The 22,660-nt window shown below is 40.7% G+C and overlaps 1 protein-coding gene across 1 annotated transcript in view; it reads right to left on the bottom strand.

Annotated features, from left to right (window-relative positions):
* Positions 1-3,393: 3,393 nt before the first annotated feature.
* Positions 3,394-22,660, bottom strand: part of STPG2 (sperm tail PG-rich repeat containing 2) — a 255,436-nt gene continuing 236,169 nt past the window's right edge. Inside the window, exons 13-14 of the mRNA XM_048508808.1 lie at positions 6,441-6,592; positions 3,394-5,243 (exon numbers count right to left, since the gene is read on the bottom strand). Coding sequence (XP_048364765.1) covers positions 5,231-5,243; positions 6,441-6,592 — 165 coding nt within the window. The 3' untranslated portion in view covers positions 3,394-5,230. The remainder of the gene's footprint in view (positions 5,244-6,440; positions 6,593-22,660) is intronic.

Raw genomic sequence — 22,660 nt, 5'->3', positions numbered from 1 at the left:
ATGTAATGGGGGGGTTAAACCTGGGAACGCCCCCCCCTTACCTACGTCCTTGCCATTGCTTATTGTTTTGAACAGTTGGGTCACTGTTATTAGATCAACTTATCAGGGAGGAGACTCCAAGGTCTGTGGGGTGAAATGGCCCTCTGGTTGACTCCCTTCAAAGATTATCCTTCCATGATTGATCAAGGAGCTTCACTGCATTCCTTTACATCCCTCATGTGAGTCTCTGCCATTTTGATATGGGTTTGATGGCAGACTGCATCTTTCATTTCTAGTCCCAAGCTGATATGCATGGGTGCAAGTGGTAATCAAAACATCACAAAAATGGGTATCCCCTTGGGATAAGAACCAGGGGGCATTCATTGAAAATGCTGGGGGGAAGAATTAGAACTAATAAAAGGAAACACTTCTTCACGCAACGTGTGATTGGTGTTTGGAATATGCTGCCACAGGAGGTGGTGATGGCCACTAACCTGGATAGCTTTAAAAGGGGCTTGGACAGATTTATGGAGGAGAAGTCGATTTATGGCTACCAATCTTGATCCTCTTTGATCTGAGATTGCAAATGCCTTAACAGTCCAGGTGCTCGGGAGCAACAGCCGCAGAAGGCCATTGCTTTCACATCCTACATGTGAACTCCCAAAGGCACCTGGTGGGCCACTGCGAGTAGCAGAGAGCTGGACTAGATGGACTCTGGTCTGATCCAGCTGGCTTGTTCTTATGTTCTTATGTTCTTTCTTAAGGGTTCTGGGAGCATAATGGCATCCATGTAGTAAAAAAGCTACTTCATTGGCTGTTGTTGCTCTATTGCAGTGGTTTCCAACCTTTTTCACTGATGCACCCCTGGGCAACCCATTTACCTAAAATTGTATCCCCATATTAGCAAGGCCACTGTAATTTTTTTTTCACATACCCCCAAATGCTCTGGCACGTCAGGTTGGAAACCACTGCTCTACTGGAATGTTCAGACAGTTGCCACAACAAAGTTCACACAGCTTGGAATTTAAATGTATCTAAAATAAGAGAGACATTGGTTTTAATCCTGAGATGCATTTCAGTCAGGGAATGAAAAATAACCCAGATATTATTGCCTTTTATGCTGGCTGATGCTTCTGCTTGATGCACAGGCAAGATAGTAAAATATGGGCAATGTCCAGCTGACAGGTTTGTGGCATTATGACTCCTTCTGCTTGAAAATTCACTCCCCATTCTCCCTCCATCTCTTCCATAAATCACAAGGTCAGAATTAAATTGTGTTCTGTATTTCTAATGCACGTCTTGTACATATCTGCCAGCTTGTTCTGTAACAGAGTCTTGTACCTGGAGGCCAGTGTACAGGGATTACCTTTAAAACAAATCACTCAGCTTTTCTGTCACTAAGGGCAGAAAATCAGGGCAAATGCTAACAAGCTTAACACCATAGACTGGCTGAATTTCAAACAACTGTGCAATCAGAAATGAGCTCTTGAACATCTTAATCACAACTGAAATTATGTTGAAGCAACTAAGCAGTCAGAGGGCAGCTATTCCAGCAGAAATACCTCCCCGACCTCTTGCGCTGCTGAGGACAGGGAGGCTCCAGAAAGCTGGCCAGACAACAAAGTTACAACTCTGCATCTAAATGGAGTTGCTGAAGTCCTAGAGCATCTATAACTCAGCTGCAGCTCATTTCCATTTCACTGACTTGCTGTTGCAATTTCGATTTTTTTCCTGCATGCGACATTGGTTTTTGTAGGTGGTTGTATATGTAGGCCCAAAATGGGTTCAGTTTACAAACAAATCTCTTTAGCAGCCTTTTCCCCCTGTCACAAGCATATCTTTTCTCACAGCTTAATTTGTAATACTCATTGTAACCACCATTTGTTAGCAACTGCTGTTTCCCCAGAAGCATCACTGCTTGAAGAAATAGGAGGGTAATTTTGCCTACTGCCGCTAGTTGTGTGGCACGGGTAGCTTGCATCTTTGCAGATCTTCCGATCCCTAGTATCACCTCTTTAAGATACTCAAGGGGATGCTGAAGGAACAAGGTGGGAAAAATCTGCTTCCATTGGTCTCCTCCACTGACTCTAAAGATCCAACTCTATTGTTGCGTTTCTCAACATTTCATCAGTTGGCAGCAATTCTAGCAAAAGTCCAGCATTTGGCATTTTTGAAAACTGACAATTGGAGATGGAATATTCAGTTGTTACAGTACCACACCTGTCACCAAAACAAGGTGATCTGCAAGGTTTTACAAATGAAGCCCTGTACAGAAAACAGTCTCCAAAAGTCACTTTCATTGCTCAAATATATGGCCCGAATAAAAAGGGCTGGCTTGCTATTATAAACAAGGCCAAGCCTGGACTTGTTGGTGCAGTAAATGCTATGATGCACTGCCAGCCATATTTCAGAATTATAACTTGGGAATGTGCATGATAAATATAACCAGCGTGTCAGATTTCAAGATGTGGGCTTAGTTTAGAAGAAGTTAAATAATTGAGTTGTGGAAGGTTTAAAATTAGCTGCTAATTATGCACAGTAGTTAACTTTCCGACCATTTTATACAATGACACCAAGTATTATTGATATAAATGGGGTATTGGCACCATTCCCTGACGTTCCACTTAGCGGTGTCACCATCATTCTTACTGCAGATTTTATGACCACCGTGCCTCCCATTTATGGGAGGGGGCATATAGAGATTCCATCAGTATTCTAGCTGTTAGACAAATAGCAGACTCATGGATCAAGGACAAAGACAACCTGGACAAGTGAAAAGGTAGCAGGGAACAGAGCTTGGTGGCTGGCTTTCAGTGAAAAGGACACATTTATGTTTACACACGTTCTGTTTGTTTCTATGAAGCTTGTGCGGTAGGTGTTCCTAATATATCATGTCCCTTGCTGGTTTGGAAAATTTGAGCAGTTCAAAAATGATGACTTTTATTGGATTTGGGCTCATATCCCGTCCCATCCCCTTTTCAATTTCAAAATGTGCCCCTTTGTGCTTTAACACATTAAGAGAAAAAAGTTTCTTTTCTTAAATCTTTCATGCTTCAAGTAGCAGGACAGCTGCAGATTTTTTATTCCATTTTTTAAAAGTGCAAGTTGAATTAAGGCGGCTGTGAATCACGCTGCTCGGTGTGTACCATGCAGCTAATATTGCAGAGGATGAATCCATCATAGTATGTGAGCTAGCAGCTCTGCACAGCCTTTATTAGGGTGTGATAAAAGAAGTTATCAATGGTTATTGTGAATTTAAGACAGTTTATTGCTGAATATAGTGGTGATATATTGCAGGAAGCTTTTTAATTGGTAGTTAACTTCCAGTTTTTTTGCTAAACCCAGCAGTTTGTATACGTATACCACCCACACAAAACTGGATTTAAGCCAACACTCGAGAGTACAAATTATGCATGGTTCCAGGTTTCAAGATCTTCTTTAATTTTCTTAGTTCTGGTGTCCATCAACAACCTGTTTCAATATTAGTCTTTCAGTCATCATTAAATCAAGCAAGAGAAACGTCCAGTCCCCCAGGAACACTGAAGCCATGCAACCATGTTGTTATAAACGGTTCTCAGAGCTTCTATCACTATGTTACTTCTGTCGAGAGTCAAATGTGAAACAGGAAAGAAGCAGAGTGGGAGTGAGACTGTGAATGCAGGTGAATTTGTAGGCCAGATTTGTGATGCCAGTTAGTAGTCAGAAGGTTTTAGTGCTGGTTCTATGCCGTCCCATCTTTCAGTCTATTGCCCTTGGCAGACACCTCTAAGGAGGCTAAATTGATTCCTTCATACATATCTAAATCAGTTTCCATTTGCCCTGTAAAAATACTTCCACTACTTCCTAGCAATGGGAGGATTTATATAATCACTTGGACATGATTAAGTGTGGGATGAAATCAACAAGGGAGAGTTCAACAAACTAATACATATAAAACATATAAAACTACCTTCTACAGAAACAAGCCATTGGTCCATCCAGTCTAATAATATCTACTCTGATTAAAAGTTATTCTCTCCATTCTTAATCTCTGAAGTTAGACTGGAGAGTGTTTTTTAACACAATGGTTTGGTTTTAATTGTTATAAATTCATCTAGTCTGATGTTCTAGGACAGTGGTCCCCAACTTTTTTCACTCACAAACCCCTTGGCAACCCATTACCCTAAAATTACCCATTACCTCCATATTAGCAAACCCATCACATACTTTTGCATACCCCTGGGGGTATCACAGGTTGGGAACCACTGTTTTAGGAGACCCACAGACTTTTAGTATATTTGAAATAAACAGCAAAGGAGAATCCCTGTGGTATCCAAGATCACTATGGATTACTAACTAACAGTTTATAAGAAATTATAAGAGTCAGTGTTGGCAGACAAAAGTAACTAATGCCGTAATTGTAGTCAGATTCATACATCATGCGGGTATATCTAGGTATGTTAATATGATTTCAGCTATGCAGAAATATCAGAAATCTTCTTCCATTTCCTTAAGCTCTTGATTTAAATTCGAGATATATATTAGACATATGTTTTTCATATCTTCTTCCGCCAATGAGGAACCTCTGGCTGAAATCTTTGATGAATTTAAAAAGATGTTTTCAGACCTCTAACCAAGTAGACCAAAATGGGAACCCAGGAAGCCCAGATATGGCAATGGAAAGACGTTTTACAGACAAGATTATAGCAAATAGTCTCATGTGGCTGTTTGGGTTCTTGTGGCTATTTGTGCAATCAATATGAATTTAGAGTTACCCACAAATGGTATTGTGAAAACTGCTTTGTTTACCTTTTTAGTTACCTACAAATGTTATCATGAAAACTACTTTTTTTTTACCTTTGGCTGGGTGTTCAGGTTTTTTAATAAAGGATTTCTTTTCACACATATTATGAGAATATTCTAGTTTTAATATATTATCCAAAATTTATGACTTCTATTTGCCGAACAAGTTGCATTATTTTGCAAAGGATGAAAAAGAGGTGGTGAAAATCTAGCCATTACCTATTGCAGATATTCAAATAGAAATATCAGTAAACTACAAGAAAACAATGAAAGAGCTAAACAACAGTAGAAAGAGAAATTCAGAAATAACAAAGTTGCATCTCAGAGAATCACAATATTCATGTATTTTAAGGTTATGAATCACAATGCTAATTTGAATAGTTGATGGAGGACCTCATCAATCTGTAGTCCTTTCTTCTTAAGACAGCATTCAGCAGGACTCGCTCATCATTACATATCAGGCACGGCATCATTTTTCCATGCTGGTAAGGGGCAGAGGGGAGAGAGAGAAGAATGCAAATGAAAAAAACCCTCTGTGACATCACCATCTTATTATACAGCCAGTAGGGGGCTATTATGGATTGAAGACATGATGCCTGCATGCTGAAGGAATTGGGTGGCATGAGTAAGAACATCTAACCCACTAAAAAGCTCTTTGCTATTGCTCCTAATGCAATTCTCACAATTCTCAGAGCAGAGTAAGGGCTTGTGGGGTGCTCAGGGACCAGCCTTAGTGTTTGAAGGATAGGTTGGCATGGTGGCCAGGAGTGCCTTCTATCAGCTAAATCTGATTTGCCAACTTTCTCATTACTTAGACTCAGGTTATATGGCCATGCTCATACATGCTCTTGTAACCTCACAGCTGGATTACTGAAACAGACTCTACAACTCTTCTTCTTCTTCTCTTGGCTATCCCACCACTTAGGGTGGCCCATCTGAAATTATTCAGAGCTGAACCTTTTCCATTGGGGTTCCAGTTCTGTGGAACGGGTTCCCCAAAGAGGAGAGATAGGCATTTCCTTGGAGATCTTTCAGAGGTGCTTCAAGGTCTATCTGTTTGCCAGGGCTTTTAAGAAGAATTCAATGGCAGACATCTGTTAAAGGGGTGGGGTTGGGGGAGGGATTTGAGGCTTGCTATTTTATCATTCGTTTTAGCTGCATCTGCTTTAATAATTATTTTAAGCCACTTTGAACCAAACAGAAAGGCAAGATAGAAATATTTTAATAAATAAAGTTTCCGCACCCAAGGGGTCCAGAATCATGGTGTGTGTTTTTATTGCCAAATCAAATCAAGTCCACTCCAGGTCCTGCACTAGAAAAGTTTAAGCAAAGGGCATGAGTTGAAGAATGAAAGTTATGGACGTGTCTTCCATCTATAATGGAGTTATACATACCCTTCACCCAATGGTGGGATTCAGCAGGTTTGCACCACTTTGGCAGAACCAGTTGTTAAATTATTTGAATCCCACCACTGGAACTGGTTATTAAATTATTTGAATCCCACCACTGCCTTCACCTCTTGAAACATATGCTTTTTATAGGAAAAATGTTTGCCTTCATCCAGAACATAGACTATCATAGCAAAGTTCATTGGCAGATTTCCAAAAGCCCATAAGATTGTATTTGTTAGGAAATATATGGGTGCATAGAAATAAAATTAGGCAAGTAGTTATACTCACTTTTTGGAGAGAATTTCCTTAGACATACAGGAAAAAATATCTTCCCTGTCTATTTGAGATTTGTAACTGTCCTCTACTTGAATCACAACAGGGTTATTCAACGTGGAGTTGTACGTTCTCTTCAGGACTGTATCTCTAAAGAGTGGACTTAGCTGTGAAAATAAATATAATAGTACATATGTATTACAGGTGTATATTGCATGAGATCACAATGAAATACAAAAATGAATTGTCTCTGAAAATGTATACTTCCTGGAAAAGAGAGTTTCTCTTAACCACAAAAAAGGATTTTTTTTCTTATCAACATATTATTTCAGAGAAGTTTTCAGGAAAAATCCAGAAATTTCTATATTAAATTTCCCTCCATGGGGGAAAGATTGCTCTGGAGCAAACCCTACCTGTGTGATAACTATATCATAATTACAAAAAATGAATTTCATATTTGTAAATAAATAGGCCTTGGGCATTGATTATTTTTTCTTCCAAATAAATCTGTTTGCTATTACTATGTAGTGTCTGTCAACTACATTTCCACTTCTCTAGGAAGAAGAGAGTAAATTATAGGATTTCATTGACTGGGTGATCCAAAAGACAATTTACGCACAACAGGTTTCTTTCTTCAAGGTAAAATTTCATTGTTTATGGAGAAAAAAATGCATCCATCATGTTTAAAAGAGAGTAAATATTTATTGTGCCATAAATACACATTTTAAAGCACTGCAATGTGAACAGAACAAAACACAGATTAAAGAAAAGAAGCTAGATTACCACACACACCCCAACTCCACAAAATTGAATCATATTTCGGGTGTTGTGGGTTTTCCAGGTTGTATGGCCATGTTCCAGTAGCATTTTCTCCTGATGTTTCACCTGCAGAGGACCTGAAGATGCATGCAAAACGTTAGGAGAATATGCTGCTGGGACACAGCCTTACAACCTGGAAAACCCACAACACCCTAGTGATTCTGGCCATTAAAGCCTTCGACAATACATTGAATCATATTTCCTGAGAATAAATAGATGCTCACTGGATAAACCTGGATGGGAAAAAAACTACCCCCAAAACAGTATTCATATAATTAATCAAGACAACTAATCAAGGACACTTTTGTTGGTCCTATGTCTAACTGACCCACACAGAACCTTTGCCATATTTGGAACATCTACCTCAATTCAGTTTGATGTTAATTCAGTTTGAGGTTAATTCAGTTAGCAAGTTTGAATCTGCTCTTCATGCCGTGCATGCCTTTCTAGAGCCACCCACCCTTCATTTCACATCATTTGGACTCATTAAATGCTCTGAACCTACTCCCTATCCATCTCAATGGCACTGTCCTTTTCGCCTAATAAACCAGATTGACAGATCTGGATTGGTAAATACCTGGAGACTTTGGGGCTGCAGCCAGGGAAGAACAGGGATTGGAAAGGAGCAGAACCTCAGCAGGGCATCATGTCAGAGAGTCCACCCTCTAAAGTAGCCATTTTCTCCAGGTGAATTAATCTTTGTCACCTGGAGATCTCCAGGCACCACCTGGAGCTTGGCAGCCCTATTCATAAATATAAACAGAATCTCTCCACTGCCTTTTTTGGTCTTCTCCAAGAGATAGCCCATAGAGACCCCAACTGAAATACAATATAAAATCTTGATTTTTTTCTAATGGATTGACTTACTACCCAGACCACTTCCTCAGTGTTAAGAGGCCAGATAGGTAGCTATATTACTCCATCTGTATCCGCACCTCCACCAGCCCTCTCTCTCTCTCTCTCTCTCTCTCTCTCTCTCTCTCTCTCTCTCTATCTATCTATCTATATCTATATCTATATCTATATCTATATCTATCTATCTCTATCTATCTCTATCTCTATCTCTATCTCTATCTCTATCTCTATCTCTATCTCTATCTCTATCTCTATAGATAGATAGATAGATAGATAGATAGATAGATAGATAGATAGATAGATAGATAGATAGATAGATAGATAGATAGATAGATAGATAGATAGATAGATAGATAGATAGATAGATAGATAGATAGATAGATAGATAGATAGATAGATAGATAGATAGATAGATAGATAGATAGATAGATATTCCACTTGAGTGAATAACTTGCTCAGAATTTGGTGTTTGGAATCATTCTGTCCTCCTCCGATGCACTGCACAGTCATTCTTTAATAAACCATATTTTGATTCCCATTCTCTTTGGGTTCTCCAATGGTCTTCCCAGTTTGTGGCAGTGCTCCATCATCTAATCACAGATCCTAATTCCTGATGTAAGGCCACTGCTCTTGACACATCCTTTTCTTCTTCTTCTCTTTCTTTCTTTTTTCCCCCTCAAACTACATCTTGGCCTACCAGTGCTAATTTATTTGTAAGACTCATACAGGCATGCCTTAGCTGGCAAACCTTGTAGACAAGTAGAAAGGTCTTTAAGCCATCACTCTATGGTTTTGAAATGTCACCACATGCTGCTTCAATGAAGTACCAAATACAATTCTGGCAGGTTTTTCCTTTATGTGGAACATAAGTTGAAAGTTAAAGACCTATTGTGATGAACAAGCAACCATGGTTATTTGTGTAAAAGGCCAAGGTAGGGAAGGCATAGATTAAGTAGAAGGCCAACCCAAGGGCAAAATTCATGTTGATCACCCTGCACAGTTCTCGGCAGCAAGCAAACTGTGTGTCAGAGAAATCAATAGTCCACAGCAGCAAAAAGCTCTCAGCAGCACTGGTTTAGAGATCTGAGATTGGGGTCATAAGCTACATGTCCAGAGCGAAGAGATCAATTCAGGCATGGGATCATGACACAAAGCAAGCAGTGGAGCAACAGCTTATAACAAATGAGATCCACAAAACCGGGGGAGGGGGAAACACTACCACAAATTAAACCAGTTTTAATTCAGTTTGAAGCACTCAGCAATGTCTAGCTTTACATTAAATTCTTTTTCTACTTATACAAAGCAGGATTGGGCTGCAAACCCAGCTTACAGCTAGATATAATGACGGGTTACTTGGAAATAGACCCCATGGATTTCAATGAGATTCACTTTGCAGAGTACAGGCTTAAGACTGCAATCTTAATGAGTTCTGGTCTTTCCTGAGTAGTATGTGGGGAATTGTCTTATGTGCTCCTCCCATTGGTTCCAGGAACAAGTTCTTCTTTGTACGGGAAGAGTTCATAACATGAGAGCAACCAATAACTGTGCCACTCTAGAGCTCTTCTCACATGGCACAGATCTCCCAATGTTTCCAGATCAGCACTGAAGGGCACGTGCTGCTCTTGCTTCCATACGGCTGAGGTAACGTCAAGAGGGGGCTGAGTTTGTAAGTCAAACACTGCCATACTCGTGAATAACGAGGGTGTGGAATCAGATCATGAAATCAGCCTCTAGATGATCAGATACATTCGTAATGAAACTATCAGTAGAATTTCAGTTTATTTATACCAAACAGAGCAAAATAATCCTGTGGCTATCAGAAAATCTACAGGATCCTGGTTCCCAACTCTTGTGTCTCAAGGTCCTGTGACAAATATGCCCTTCTTTCACAGAAAACACACAATGCCAGCGCACACTCCCCAGAAACCTCAAATTGCTCCTCAGCCACCAAAACTGTCAGAAGAATTAGTCAATACATCTTAAGATTCAATATGTTTACTATAAGCTTTATTCGTTCAGCATCTCAGGGGTTCAGGGTGGCCTTACAAAGAAATGCACATATATTGAAGCTGAGATTGAAATAGAGGATATTTAAAAGCCACAATCAATAAATTAATGTATTCATACAAACCATTCTCTTGGAAGACGACAGCCCAATGAGGCTTGCATTGAAAACCTCCACTAAGGCCCACACAGGCATTCGACTTCTTTCATTTTGTCACAAGATAAAGGTTATTAGTTAAATAGAAGTTTGCTAAGACCCTAACAGCAACACACACACACAGCATTGTGCTGCATCAATAAGATTATTTTGCCACTAAGATATTCTTCATTTCTATTAAACAGAATCCAATCAAAAAGCAGTTCATGAAAATTCAGAAGGATCCAAGATGTAACCTCTCCAAGATGACAGCCTCAGGCAATGCAATTCCACTGCACGCAAAAAGGTAACAGGGTTTGGCATTTGAATTTAAAATTGTTTTTAAAGGCCTTTCTTCATTGAGCTTTATTTAAAATGGGAGGTAAAGATGTAGCACATAAATATTAATGTTAGCATCACACACATCACAAAGCCATTGCATGTTTCTGTTTCCACAAATTTCAGTCCGTTTGTTTAGTACTAAACCAGAGTTGATTTTGACCCATTAGTTGACTTCTGAGTAATTTTCCTGCAGAGGTTCATTTTTTAAACAGGGAAGAATTTATATTATGTACGGATATATTTACTTTTTTAAAAATTTATAGCACCCTCCCACTGCAAAATGGTGAAACTGGACATTCTTGCAGTTCTGTGAAACTGGACATTTTTGTAGTTTTCAGACGCTTCTAGTCCTGGCCATAAATAAATTGTTTCCACTGATAATGGGTTAGACAGATTCTAATTACGTAAGGCCATATTGTTATATAACTGCTCCATATTCTTACTGCTCTTCAAAGCTATTCCGTCCTTAGTCTCTGGACTCATTATTTGGCATACTTCCCTGAAAGGCCAGTTTTATTCTGTTTATGTGTGCCACACGAGGGTCGGAGGGCAGCGTTGGCGTGTCCCTCCTCCCTCCGGAGCCTCAGAGGGAAGACAAGGTAAACAACACATGGAAACAGACAGTGCTTGAAAGCGGTGCTCTCATGCCAGTGCCCTTCACATCATGCCAGCGGGAAGATGCCGCTTTTCAAAAAACACACTCATGAAGCGTGTTTTTTGAAAACAGTGTTTTTGCGCCACCTGGGGGTGGTGAGCATGGCACTGCTGCACTGCAGCAGCGGCAGCTGTGCAAACAACACCCCAGGGACAGTGTTTTTACCATCCCTGGGGCGCTGTTTTTGGGCTGTGCAGAAGCAGCCTTAGGGGGAAAAAACCGAAATGCACAGATATAAGATGGGTGACACCTGGCTTGACACCAGTACATGAAAGGGATCTGGGAATCTTAGTAGTCCACAAGCTGAATATGAATCAACAGTGTGATGTGGCAGCTAAGAAAGCCAATGTGATTCTGGGCTGTATCAATAGCATAGCATTTTGGTCAAGGGAAATAATAGTACCACTCAATTCAGCATTGGTCAGACCTCACTTGGATTACGGTCTTCAGTTCTGGGCACCACAATTCAAGAAAGATATTGACAACCTGGATTGTGTCCAGAGGAGAGCGACCAAATGATAAGAGATCAGAAATCCATGTCCTATGAGAAGAGACTTAGGGAGCTGGAGATGTTTCGTTTAGAGACAAGAAGGTTAAGAGGTGATAGCCATGTTTAAATATTTGAAGGGATGTCATGTTGAAGAGAGAGCAAATGTGTTTTCTGCTGCTCCAGAGACGAGGACGTAGAGTAATGCTTTCAAACTATGAGAAAAGAGATTCCACCTAAACATTAGGAAGGACTTCCTGATGATAAGGCTGTTTGACAGTGGAATACACTGCCTTGGAGGGTGGTGGGATCTTTTTCTTAGGAGGTTTTTAAACAGAGGCTGGATGGCCATCTGCTAGGAGTGCTTTGATTGTGTGCCTCTGCATGGCAGGGATGGCCCTTGTGGTCTCTTCCAGCTCTATGAGTCTATGAAATATTAAATGTTTAAAGTAACCATCATAATTCATATTGTGCCACTAGTTTCATGGAAAATTGGACTTGGAAAAATACATGTAGTCTGAGTTGGATTTCCTATTGACAGAAAGCCTTCCTGACAATGGAGAAGACCTTCCTTAGTTTTCCTCTCTGCTATAGCCCCAAATGTCTCCTAAAATGCTACTTCTTGAGAAGAGTAGACCCCCGAGGAATACATGAGGTCACAGATGGAAAGGGGTGAATCAATGAAAATTTCCCACAAATCTGTTTTGGGGAAATCCTCTGTGGGATCCAAGGATCTGAAACAAACACATGCTTATTTCCAACAATATTATCAGCAACAAAATATGGACATACTTTAAAAATAAAAAAATTTGAAACTAAAAATAGAGGTAGATTTATTGCAGACAGTGATTGTTTGACTGATGCCCTTTCTCCTGTTTTTGTCATTCTTCTGACTGAAATATTCTTGCTACCCAGTGACATAACAAGCTATAATAATGAGCCATCTATGAGAAATGTGCAACACATTGGACAGAAAAAACACCATATTACACATTATGTAATTAGGTTAATTTTAGTGCTGTAGCTCATTAGGCAGCTTGACAAAAGTATTTGCATAAAATAAACATCTAGTAAATAATTTTCTCATCTGTAAATACTAAAAAATACAGTTCTCGGTGTGTTAATTTGGCTAAGTAGGCCTAATCCTTCTAATAGCTCCAATTTCAATGTCTGTTACTTCCAAGAACAAGGATGGAAAAGCAGTGGATGTATGTTCTCATTTACAATTCAAATAACCCAAAAGCACCTGTATATTAAAACTGCACATAATTAAATATTCCAAACAGAACAAAATAAGCCAGGGTTGTGGTTATAGCTGTGATAAAAAGGACAGCTCTCTGCCAAGTCAGGAAGTACAAGCAGGTTGACTACAATGCTAACATTAGAAAACATTTCTGAATTAGATACTTTGCATTTGTTCAAAATGCTGCCAGGTTAGTGTCGATCTATTTTCTTATTGTCTTAGACAAAATGCTGAGGCTGGATGCTTCAAAGAGTCACACACAGAGAGACACACACACCTAAGAAACATCATGCAAAATCAGTCAAACCAATGCCTACAAGTTTTTCTTTGCAAGTCATTTTATCATTCACACAATTTGGGATGCATCCCTCTGCAATTGTGCTTAGAATAGTTCCAGCACCCTGGAATACAGGGCATGAGAATTTATAAAGAATGCATGGTGGCATCCCCCACTCCTGGAGTGACACTTTGCACCTACCTGGGTGTGAGTCTGTGACTTGAGGGTGGGAGAGGTGGGGAAAAGTGTGGCTTCGGGTAGGTGGGAAGTTGAAGATTGGGGGGAAGGAGTGGCTTGGCATGAGGGAGGGCGGAAAGGTCAGGTTTGGAGGGTGGAGTGGGAGGCTTAGGGTAGGGAAGGGTTGGAAGGTATGGCTTGGGGCAAAGGGAGGGTTGAAAGATGTGGCTTGGAGAGAGGGAGAGGTGGAAGGTGAGTATTGAGTTGGTGGGAGGGTGGGAAGGTTAAGCTTGGGTGGGCAGGTGGAATGTGGATGCTTGGGGGATCAGGAGGGCTTTGAATATGCATAATCATTAACCAGTTCACTTGACCAAATGTAGGTCTACGTAAATAAAGGAACAACTAGTATATATGAAGGAATAACTATGACATAGGCCCTTTCCGCACGGGCACTGTGTGGGGGTGTGTCGGCATAAACAATGCCGATGCACACACCCCCCAGACCGTTCACATAGACGTCCCAGTAGGGCTGCAGGTGGCGGTGCAGCCTTCACACAGGCTGCGCCGTCACTGAACGCCGTACCTCGTCTCCCGGCTTCCAGCAAGTCGCAGAGGCACGTGCAAACCCCTCCCCAGGGACACAGTTTTTAGCGTCCCTGGGGCACTGTATTCCGCCCGTGCGGAAACAGCCATAGTGTTTTTGGTGAAGGTGAGCCAATTCCAGCATAATTCCTCTATCATGCAATAAAGTAATAAGCCTAGTCAAAACGAAAAATGGAATTCATATCCCTCAATTACTTCTTGCAGATAAATAGTTGCCAGCGTGCTTATATAGTCTTACCATGCTCTATGACAAACCTCAGAAGAACATTAGTATAATATTATTATATTATATGCATCTCAGTGGATTCAATGAATGCATTAGGAAGTAGATAAAATAATATTGTCTGCAAAACATTCTCATATAACTTCAGTGTAATTTTTCCTGATCATACAGTATATCAGCTATGTACAGCGTAAGAAGCAATTTAAAGGTTGAATGAACTGTGCTGATAAGAATCTACAAGCTGTCAGCAGTTTTTGAAATACAAAAAAGGCAGTTTGTCGTCTACATTAATTCCGGGATTTACTTTTTCCTTTGTTCGTGTCACTTGCTGCATGTTTTAATCTTCGACAGAAACGTTTCAGTTACCGACACTTCTCTTTTTAAAAGGAAAAGACGCAATCTTTCCCATCAACATACATCATCACAAGAGCAGAAAAAAATAAAATTAGCATTTTTAATTGCGATTTTTAACAATTAGGTTTCGAGCAGAGCCCCCCCCCCCCCCCCCGAAAATGAAAATGAAAGTATAGCATCCGAACACCAATTCTGCTGCTCCTGCAGATGGGAAAAAATAAAGCTACCTTGGAGAAAGAATTTATTAAACATGCCAACCCATATCCACATTGAGCTCAGAATTACACAGCATGTATTCCCTCTTAGAGAACTCCCGATCTGCTTTGCCAACCATATATTTCCTGCTTCTGAAAATTCAAGCTGAGCACCAAACTATGGTTGCGCTAGAGAATTATTATACTGCCATGATTCAAAGGCAAAATAGATGGCAAATTCGGGGAGTCAGCTGGAAAACAATGTTGGTTTTAGAAGACAGATGGTCTCAAGATTGAGAATTTTTCATATATGATCTTCTACCGATGTATCGTTCAGGCTTACTTACATATTTCATCAAGAGTACAAGAGTAGGCCTTATTCATTGCATGTGGCCCACTGTTACTGATATTCAAGTGTTGTTTAAATCAGTTCTGTTTAGGTTTCATTTATTATTTTGCAGTCATCATATTTCATAAGGAGTGAGGGGAAACTCTTCCAGATACCAGTTTAGTGCCAAAATACACTTTCCAATCCAGCTATGATTGACATGCAATTCAGAATAGGTAATAATTCTATTTTCCTTACCAAGTGAGCAGGGAGGGGAAATCTTACTACTCCTAAGTCCTGTTCAGTCATTCAAAGTGCTACAGCTGAATACGAGGGAGCAGGATTACATCTACTGGTTTTACCCTGGACAATAAGAACAGAACAAACAGCTCCAGATATTTATTTTGCTTGCTTGTTTCACAGGAGGGCTGCTGTTCCATTCCTTTGTAGGAAAAAACAAAAAAAATCCCCCTCCCTCAAAAGTTAATTATTTGAGATACGCGCGCACACACACACACACACACAAACTTTTCTAATGTGAAGGCCACCATCAGTTTTCTGAAATTCTTTTCTTTTCAGAGGACAACAGAGAACCAATAAACAATGCAGTTGTGGAACAACATAGCAGACTGAGGGAATCCACTTGTGTTGAGTGAGATTTCTTTTTTTCTGAGAATAATATAGTTAAGGTGCTGAAAAAACCCACTATAGAAAATTATATTGAGGAAGGAGCAATAAAAACAAGCAGGTCAAGATGTAGGAATATAGGGACCTGAGCTGGGTCCATCTAGCTTAAAATGGGCTGTTATGGCTGGTTTGGCTATCCATAACTACAGCAGATTTACTGCTTGAGATGGTGGGGATGGTGGGAATCAAGACTGGCCCTTTCCCCATTCACCTTTGCCTGAGGGCTGCTGCAGGCAATTCCCGGGGTTAGCGCGCCAAGCCAATTCCTGGCGGCGAAGCCCTCTTCATCCCACGACCCCACGCCTGCGTGGAAGGGCCGCGTCAAAGCAGCCATTTCAAAAGGCACCAGGAATTACGCACGTCGAGGGGGCGCGAGAGAGGCAGCGTCGGGGCGGCTGCGTTCTCGCCGCCCCTGAATTGGGGAGGGCAGCTGGACCCCGCGCTACTTGAGGAGAGTAGCGCGGGGCTTAAGGTAAGTGGGGAAAGGGCCACTGGCACCTTCTATACTAGCTTTGGAGCAAAGAGTTGGGAGGTGGGGTTAGCAGTTTCTTCTTGCACTACTTTCCCAATTTAAAGCCCTCTCTCCAGGGCCCCTTCCACACATGCAGAATAAATGCACTTCTAATCCACTTTCACAATTGTTTGCAAGTGGATTTTGCACAGTAAAGTCCAGCTGCAAAGTGCACTGAAAGTGGATTGAAAGTGCATTATTCTGCATGTGCAGAAGGGGCCTTGGTGTTATTTGCCTTCTGCAGGAAACCGTATAGACACCATACACCATACAGATCAGGTACTGGCTATGACAGGGACAGCTGTTTTGGGGTAATCATGGTTGTCAGAACAAGAAAAGAAGTATAGCCAATGGCTTAGAATTTCCCTGACTAGCAGAATCTAGCAAAATTAGAGGGTCTGTTTGCCTACCCTGACTTCTGTTGGCTCACCTTTAAGATCCTGCTGGCCCTTGGGCCGAGATGCTGGGGCTGAGTCCTTCCTTTCACACTGGAGTTCCTGCCTTGGTCACTGCATACTTTTGGCAGGGTTAAGCTGGGCATAGGGACTTCATTCTTGGCCAGGAATGCTGCCCTTAGAGCCTTCCGGAATCGTTGTACTCTCCAGCTGGTAAAGGCTCCAAGTCTGACTGTCCACTGCACTTTCCCAGCTGCCCTCGTTACCTCCTTCAGATGGGGCTTTTGATCTCTTTTCCCCTGGTGACCCCTAGTTCCTGCTTCTCTGCTCTTATGGAGGTCTATCTCAGTGGAATCCTTTGCTCCATAGCACGCTACTAACTGGTTGGTCTTCCTCTGGGCTGTTCCTCCATTATGTTGCAGACCCACCTGTCTCTTTTCTCAGCCCTGCAACAGGACTGGTTCCTTCTTCAAAGGTGTGCCCCTGTTCCTCCCCCTCTGCCACAGGTTGTGACAGTGTGTCATTCCATTCTCCTTTCAAAATGTAAGTGCCTGAAACAAAAACTTGAAATTTGTTTCAAAAAAATTGGGGGACCTATTTTTAAACAGCATTTTCTATTTCCCTTCCTGACTGTGAAGTATATAAATAAAATCCTACTGGTCTACACAGTCTTATCCCTCACACTAAATGGACTGACACTGCCTAATGACCCATGATGTAAAAAAAAATCCCTGCAGTTCAAGAAACCAAACCATGTGGGTCAATTAAGCCAATAAGGAAATGATGCAGCACAAAGAATGATGTTGCATCATTAGACACAACATCAAGACATCTCTAAATGTCAGGATGTTTTCCGAAGAACCATGAAGACCAAACAATGGACAATTAAAAAAAACACATTTCAAGGTACCACAGCTGGAAATGGAGAGCAGTTTAGGATACAAGCTAGAACCCCGTAGCAGTTTGGCCTCAAGTGAATAAGGTACTGGAACGGAATTTTATATAAATTCAGGATTTGAGATTTCAGACTCTGAAATCAGACTGTAGGACATAATCACAACCAAATCCAACTTTTAAGGAGAGATATTGCAAGACTACACCCATGAAAGTCTTTTAAAAAATTAACTGTCACATTACAATTGACTCCTCAAAAGTTTTCATACGTGAAAAACAAAATGTACATTCAGTAGGACAGCCTGGAAGCCTCTTGTTCTTTGTTACAAAGCAAAGCACCTGCAAAATTGCACTCATCTTTTTCCATTGACATGCCAACAGCTTGTTGCTGGCAGCCCAATCCAGAGCCCCAGAAGTGGGACACAGTGCTGTTTCAGCACCACCGTCCTGCCTCCAAGAGGGCTTCCTGGTGGCGCAGGGAGGCAAAAACAGAAAAAGCCTCACCTCTGCTGAAAAGCTCTATGGGTCTATGCCATGCAAAAGCCCAAGCCCCTGGTGCCAGTGTTCTGGCGGGCAAAAGCCAGGTGGAAGCCAGCTAACAATAGTTCCACCCCTGGCCACAGCTGCACCATGTCTGGCAGCTTGGAGGGCCACAGCAGCTGCCCACCAACAGATTTGCCCCTCCACTTGGATAAGTGCCCCAGGGAGGGCAAATCCACTGGCATAGTCCTGCACCGCCTCCATGGACAGATTCGTCTTCCCTTGGGATTGGGGTGTTAGACACCAAAACTAATGGCTAGATACCATTTTTACACTGTTAATACAGGGGATCATATTGAAGTGTGTTTTTGCTCAAAGTAGCTGTCTCAACAACTTTAGGAGCTTTCCTTCTTCTGAAAACCATATACTTGCCATGTTTTGATAAACATTCCTCCCTCCAGAAACATCCCATACAGAGTAAGATAACCTAGCTCAGGAAGCAAACGTTGGGATACCATGAAATATCAGCCTTCTGTAAATTTGGTGTCCACTTCTGAGGGCACCAAAATGTTGAGCCCTCTCCCATAGATTCAGCACTCTCTTTCTGAGACCAAAGTCTGCTTGTACAGTAGAACCTTGAAAATCGGTGCCTTCGACAATCATCGATTTCAGAAATCGATTTCCGCCATCTAAAATCGTCAGCCACCTCGATTTTTGGCAGCCGCCGAGGTACGCAAACGTCGTTGCGCGTACACAAACGGCGCTGCACATGCACAAACAGCGTTCGTGCATGCACAAACGGTGTACCTCGAAATACGCCGTTTTCTAAAATCTCCAGATGGATTATCGACGATTTTTTAGGTTCTACTGTATATTTGAGCAGTATCACAATAACTGACAAAAGAATTACTATTGGTACTATTGACTTTGAACTTGGTCAGAAGTCAAATAGTACTATTGGTACTATTTGACTTCTGACCAAGGCAATTATTTCCGGTATTCCCTGATTTTGTTACTTCTCATTAGAAATTGTCTAACAGGTTACTACTAAGTATGCTGCCTCTGTCAATTGTTTACTTATTGAAACAGCTGTTAGCCATTTGCTAAAAATGAGGCTGCCTGTAAGTACAAAGCTCATGGAGCCATATATCAGGAAGAAAGTTTTATAGCTTAAGGGTTGCTTACAAATCAATTCCTTGGAGTGGGCTACCATTAGGAGCTTTTACAGCTGCCTAGAGCTGTGTCATTCAGTGCTGTTTTGACACATTAATGCATTAATGGTATGTGCAAGGCTGACATAACTTCTCTGAGGTGCTATTATTATGATTATTAGAAGTCTTCCACCAGGACAGCAAAGTTAAGAAAGGTGACAAAAAGAGTATGTAAATACTAAGACATCCTTTAAGTACCCATTTGTCAATGACAGCACATAATTAAGAAACTAAAGAGAGAGAAAAAACAACAACAAGATAAAGATTGTCTGCCAGGAATCCTGTCAAAGACAATAATCAAGACCGCAGAGACAGTTGCATGAAAAGGGTGACATGTGCACCCAACTAGTTATCTTGTCTCCTGAGAACAGGGTTGAAAAGCCATAACATAGTGAAGAATATCAGGCATTATGGTCCATTAGATGTAGATGCAGTTAAAATGTTAGATTCCTGGGTAGCTATTACTAACATGTCCATTACAAGCTATACGAATCAAGCTAATGTCTAATGAGGATTCTATTTCATATAATTTGTCATGCCAATGCAGAGCTATTCTGTGAAATTAATCTAGGGTGATTATACAAAATGCATATCCACTGAAGGACAGCAAGTTTGGGGCTCAAGCCTTCGTCCTCTTCTTCAGATAAGCAAATCTGGGGCATTAGCTACTGACTGTACAAATGTCAATGCACCACCTATTTATATTGGCCATTGATATAAAAATGTCTTGACCTGGATAGCCCAGGCTTGTCCAATCTTGTCAGATCTTGGAAGCTAGGCAGTATTTGGATGAAAGACCCTGGCTAGTATTTGGATGAAAGACCACCAATCAAAGGTTGTGATGTGGATGTAGGCAATGGGAAACCACCTCTGAAGTCTCTGAGATGTGTCCCTTTGAAGAAAATGGCTGTTTTGGAGGATGGGCTCTATGGCATTATATCTACTGAGGCCTTGCCTCTCAACAAACCCTGCCCTCTTCAGATACTACCACAAAATATCCTGGAATTTCCTAATCTGAGGCTGGCAACTCTATCAAGGCCAAGCCCCAATGAGTCCTCCCCCAATGTTGAAAATAAGCCTGAAAAGGGCCCTACCCACTCCCCCTGTCTTTACTAATAGCACCAAGCCAGAAATAACTGTGGTTGCCTAGAAAAAGCCCCTAAGGAAATCCGTTGTTTAAAGGTTCGGATGCTTTGTTTACGATTTGGGGGGGGGGGGGTTAACACACACCTCCATGTATTTTTTCAGACTTCACAAGTCATTGTGATAAAAAGCACACAATATCCCATATTCATCCATCATCTGTTTTGCCCTGGCTATTATACTTCTCTATATGCTGAAAGAACAGGACTCCAAATCCACAGTAGTAAAGCACCTATCATGAATGCATGTCCATGTTGTTGATATATAGACTTGGAGCATGGTTGGAATACTCAAAGGGACAGCCAAACTAACTGAGATATCTCCAGAAAATGAAAATATTCTATACAAGCTGCAGTCTTAGGACAAGACCACTATTCATATGACACAATGGATGAGTACAATTCTAAAGTTAATATCCACCAGATGAGAAACGAAAAAAAGAAAAAAAGAGAAACGAAAAAAAGAAAAAAGATTATGGAAAAGTTGTTGGCCACCTGGAAACACATTCTGAGGTGGACAGGGTGACTGGCCCAATCTCATCCAGGTTGGCAGAGGGTAGACTATTCAGTACAACAAAGAGGAAGCCTCACGGATAGTTAGTGTTTTCCTTTTAATAAGTGTATTTTCCTTTTAATAATTTCTATATGTTGATTTGCTGTTCAGCCAAACTAAAATTAAAATATGATACAAATAGTACAGCGTTCTTTGAAATGTTATAAGTGTTCTAAACATTACTTTCAGCTGCATCTGTTTTTAGTCACTGTGATTAGTTTGAAATGGATGCTTCATAAACAGTAAATGATAGCAATGGCCCATTACCAGTTAACACAATTAACATTCGGGAAATGCTTTAAAAAGAAGCAGAGAGTGTCATTTTGTTCCATTGCATTTCATTGTCATGATAAAGATTTATGATCCAATATGTGGCCACGTAGCTTCAAAATACACTGGACATCTACTTCAGTTAAAGAGACTCTGGCTTGCCTTTTGGCAGGGAGATAAGCGTTTCTTCTCACATTTGCCATCTATGCCACAAGGACAGAACAAATACGATACAACACTTACTTGTTAAATTACCCAGAATCTTTATACATTCTAATAGTTCATAAAAAGGTGAGAAAAGGGTTACTTTTATAAGTAACAAACAGCAGCTATTAGAATTGATTGTTTAAAATAGTCCTCCCAAAGATCTCTCTCACTTTACATTGACTGCAGGCAACCTACTGGGTTTTTTCCATAGCTTCAAAATTTCTGGAAATTTTACATCTCTGAATATAACAGCTGGATTTTCCCCACAGTATTCCAGTGTATAAATGAAAATATAGTTAACATTCTATTTATTCCCCTATTCCAGTTTATTTTCTATTTCCATGGTTTGGGCATACAGAGAAACCTGAACTCTTAACCTTAAACAGAAGTGTGGCTGGGAGAAAGACAATGTATTTTGAGAATTACTCAAGCCTGCAGCGTGGAGCACTAAAATCGAAGTTCTTTGCCTTAAGAGGCAGAGTAGGAAGAGTTCTTAATGTCATACAACGGGGTTTAATTACAAATGACTCACACAGAGATCGTCCTGTTGAATTTGGTGGAATGGAGCCAGTTTAAATGGCTTGTAAAGTGTTCCCAGTGCCACAATCTATAAAGCCCATTTTGTAGAAAAAAAGGTGAACCCATGTGTTTTAATGCAGACATGGTAGGACATTTGAAGAACTCACATAATTAAGTTTTGTGTAAACTCACCTATTTTATATTAAAGCACAAGCAAAAGTCTGTAGAGATATTTTGCACTATAAATAAATAGGGAAATGTTCAATGGATACACAAAACACAGTCAAAATCTATCAGAGCTGCTTTTCTTCAGATATATGAAATCGCTGGAACACAGACGTTTAAAAAAATTAATGACTACAACGACGAGAATTAAAATAAGTTGTAGAACTACATGAGCCTGATGGTTCAAACATCCTCCAAGCCAGGGCAAACAAAGACAACCAAGTGGTAAGTGATGGTATAGCCTTTTTCTATAATATACCTTAGCATTGTTGCTATCATTGTTTATTTAAGATTCTTCATGATCAAATCATTTTGTTTTTTATTTCCACATCGTACCTTCAGGGGTTCATCTGTCCTTTGCCCACATAATCCAGCTAAAGGGGCACCCATAGACATCATGTTTTCCCCTTCCTTGACCCCTTGCATGTTTCTTCCTTTTCAAGT

Source organism: Sphaerodactylus townsendi, linkage group LG10 (genome assembly GCF_021028975.2).
Source record: "Sphaerodactylus townsendi isolate TG3544 linkage group LG10, MPM_Stown_v2.3, whole genome shotgun sequence".
Classification (NCBI taxonomy): domain Eukaryota; kingdom Metazoa; phylum Chordata; class Lepidosauria; order Squamata; family Sphaerodactylidae; genus Sphaerodactylus; species Sphaerodactylus townsendi.
This window is presented reverse-complemented; position numbering and strand designations above follow the sequence as displayed.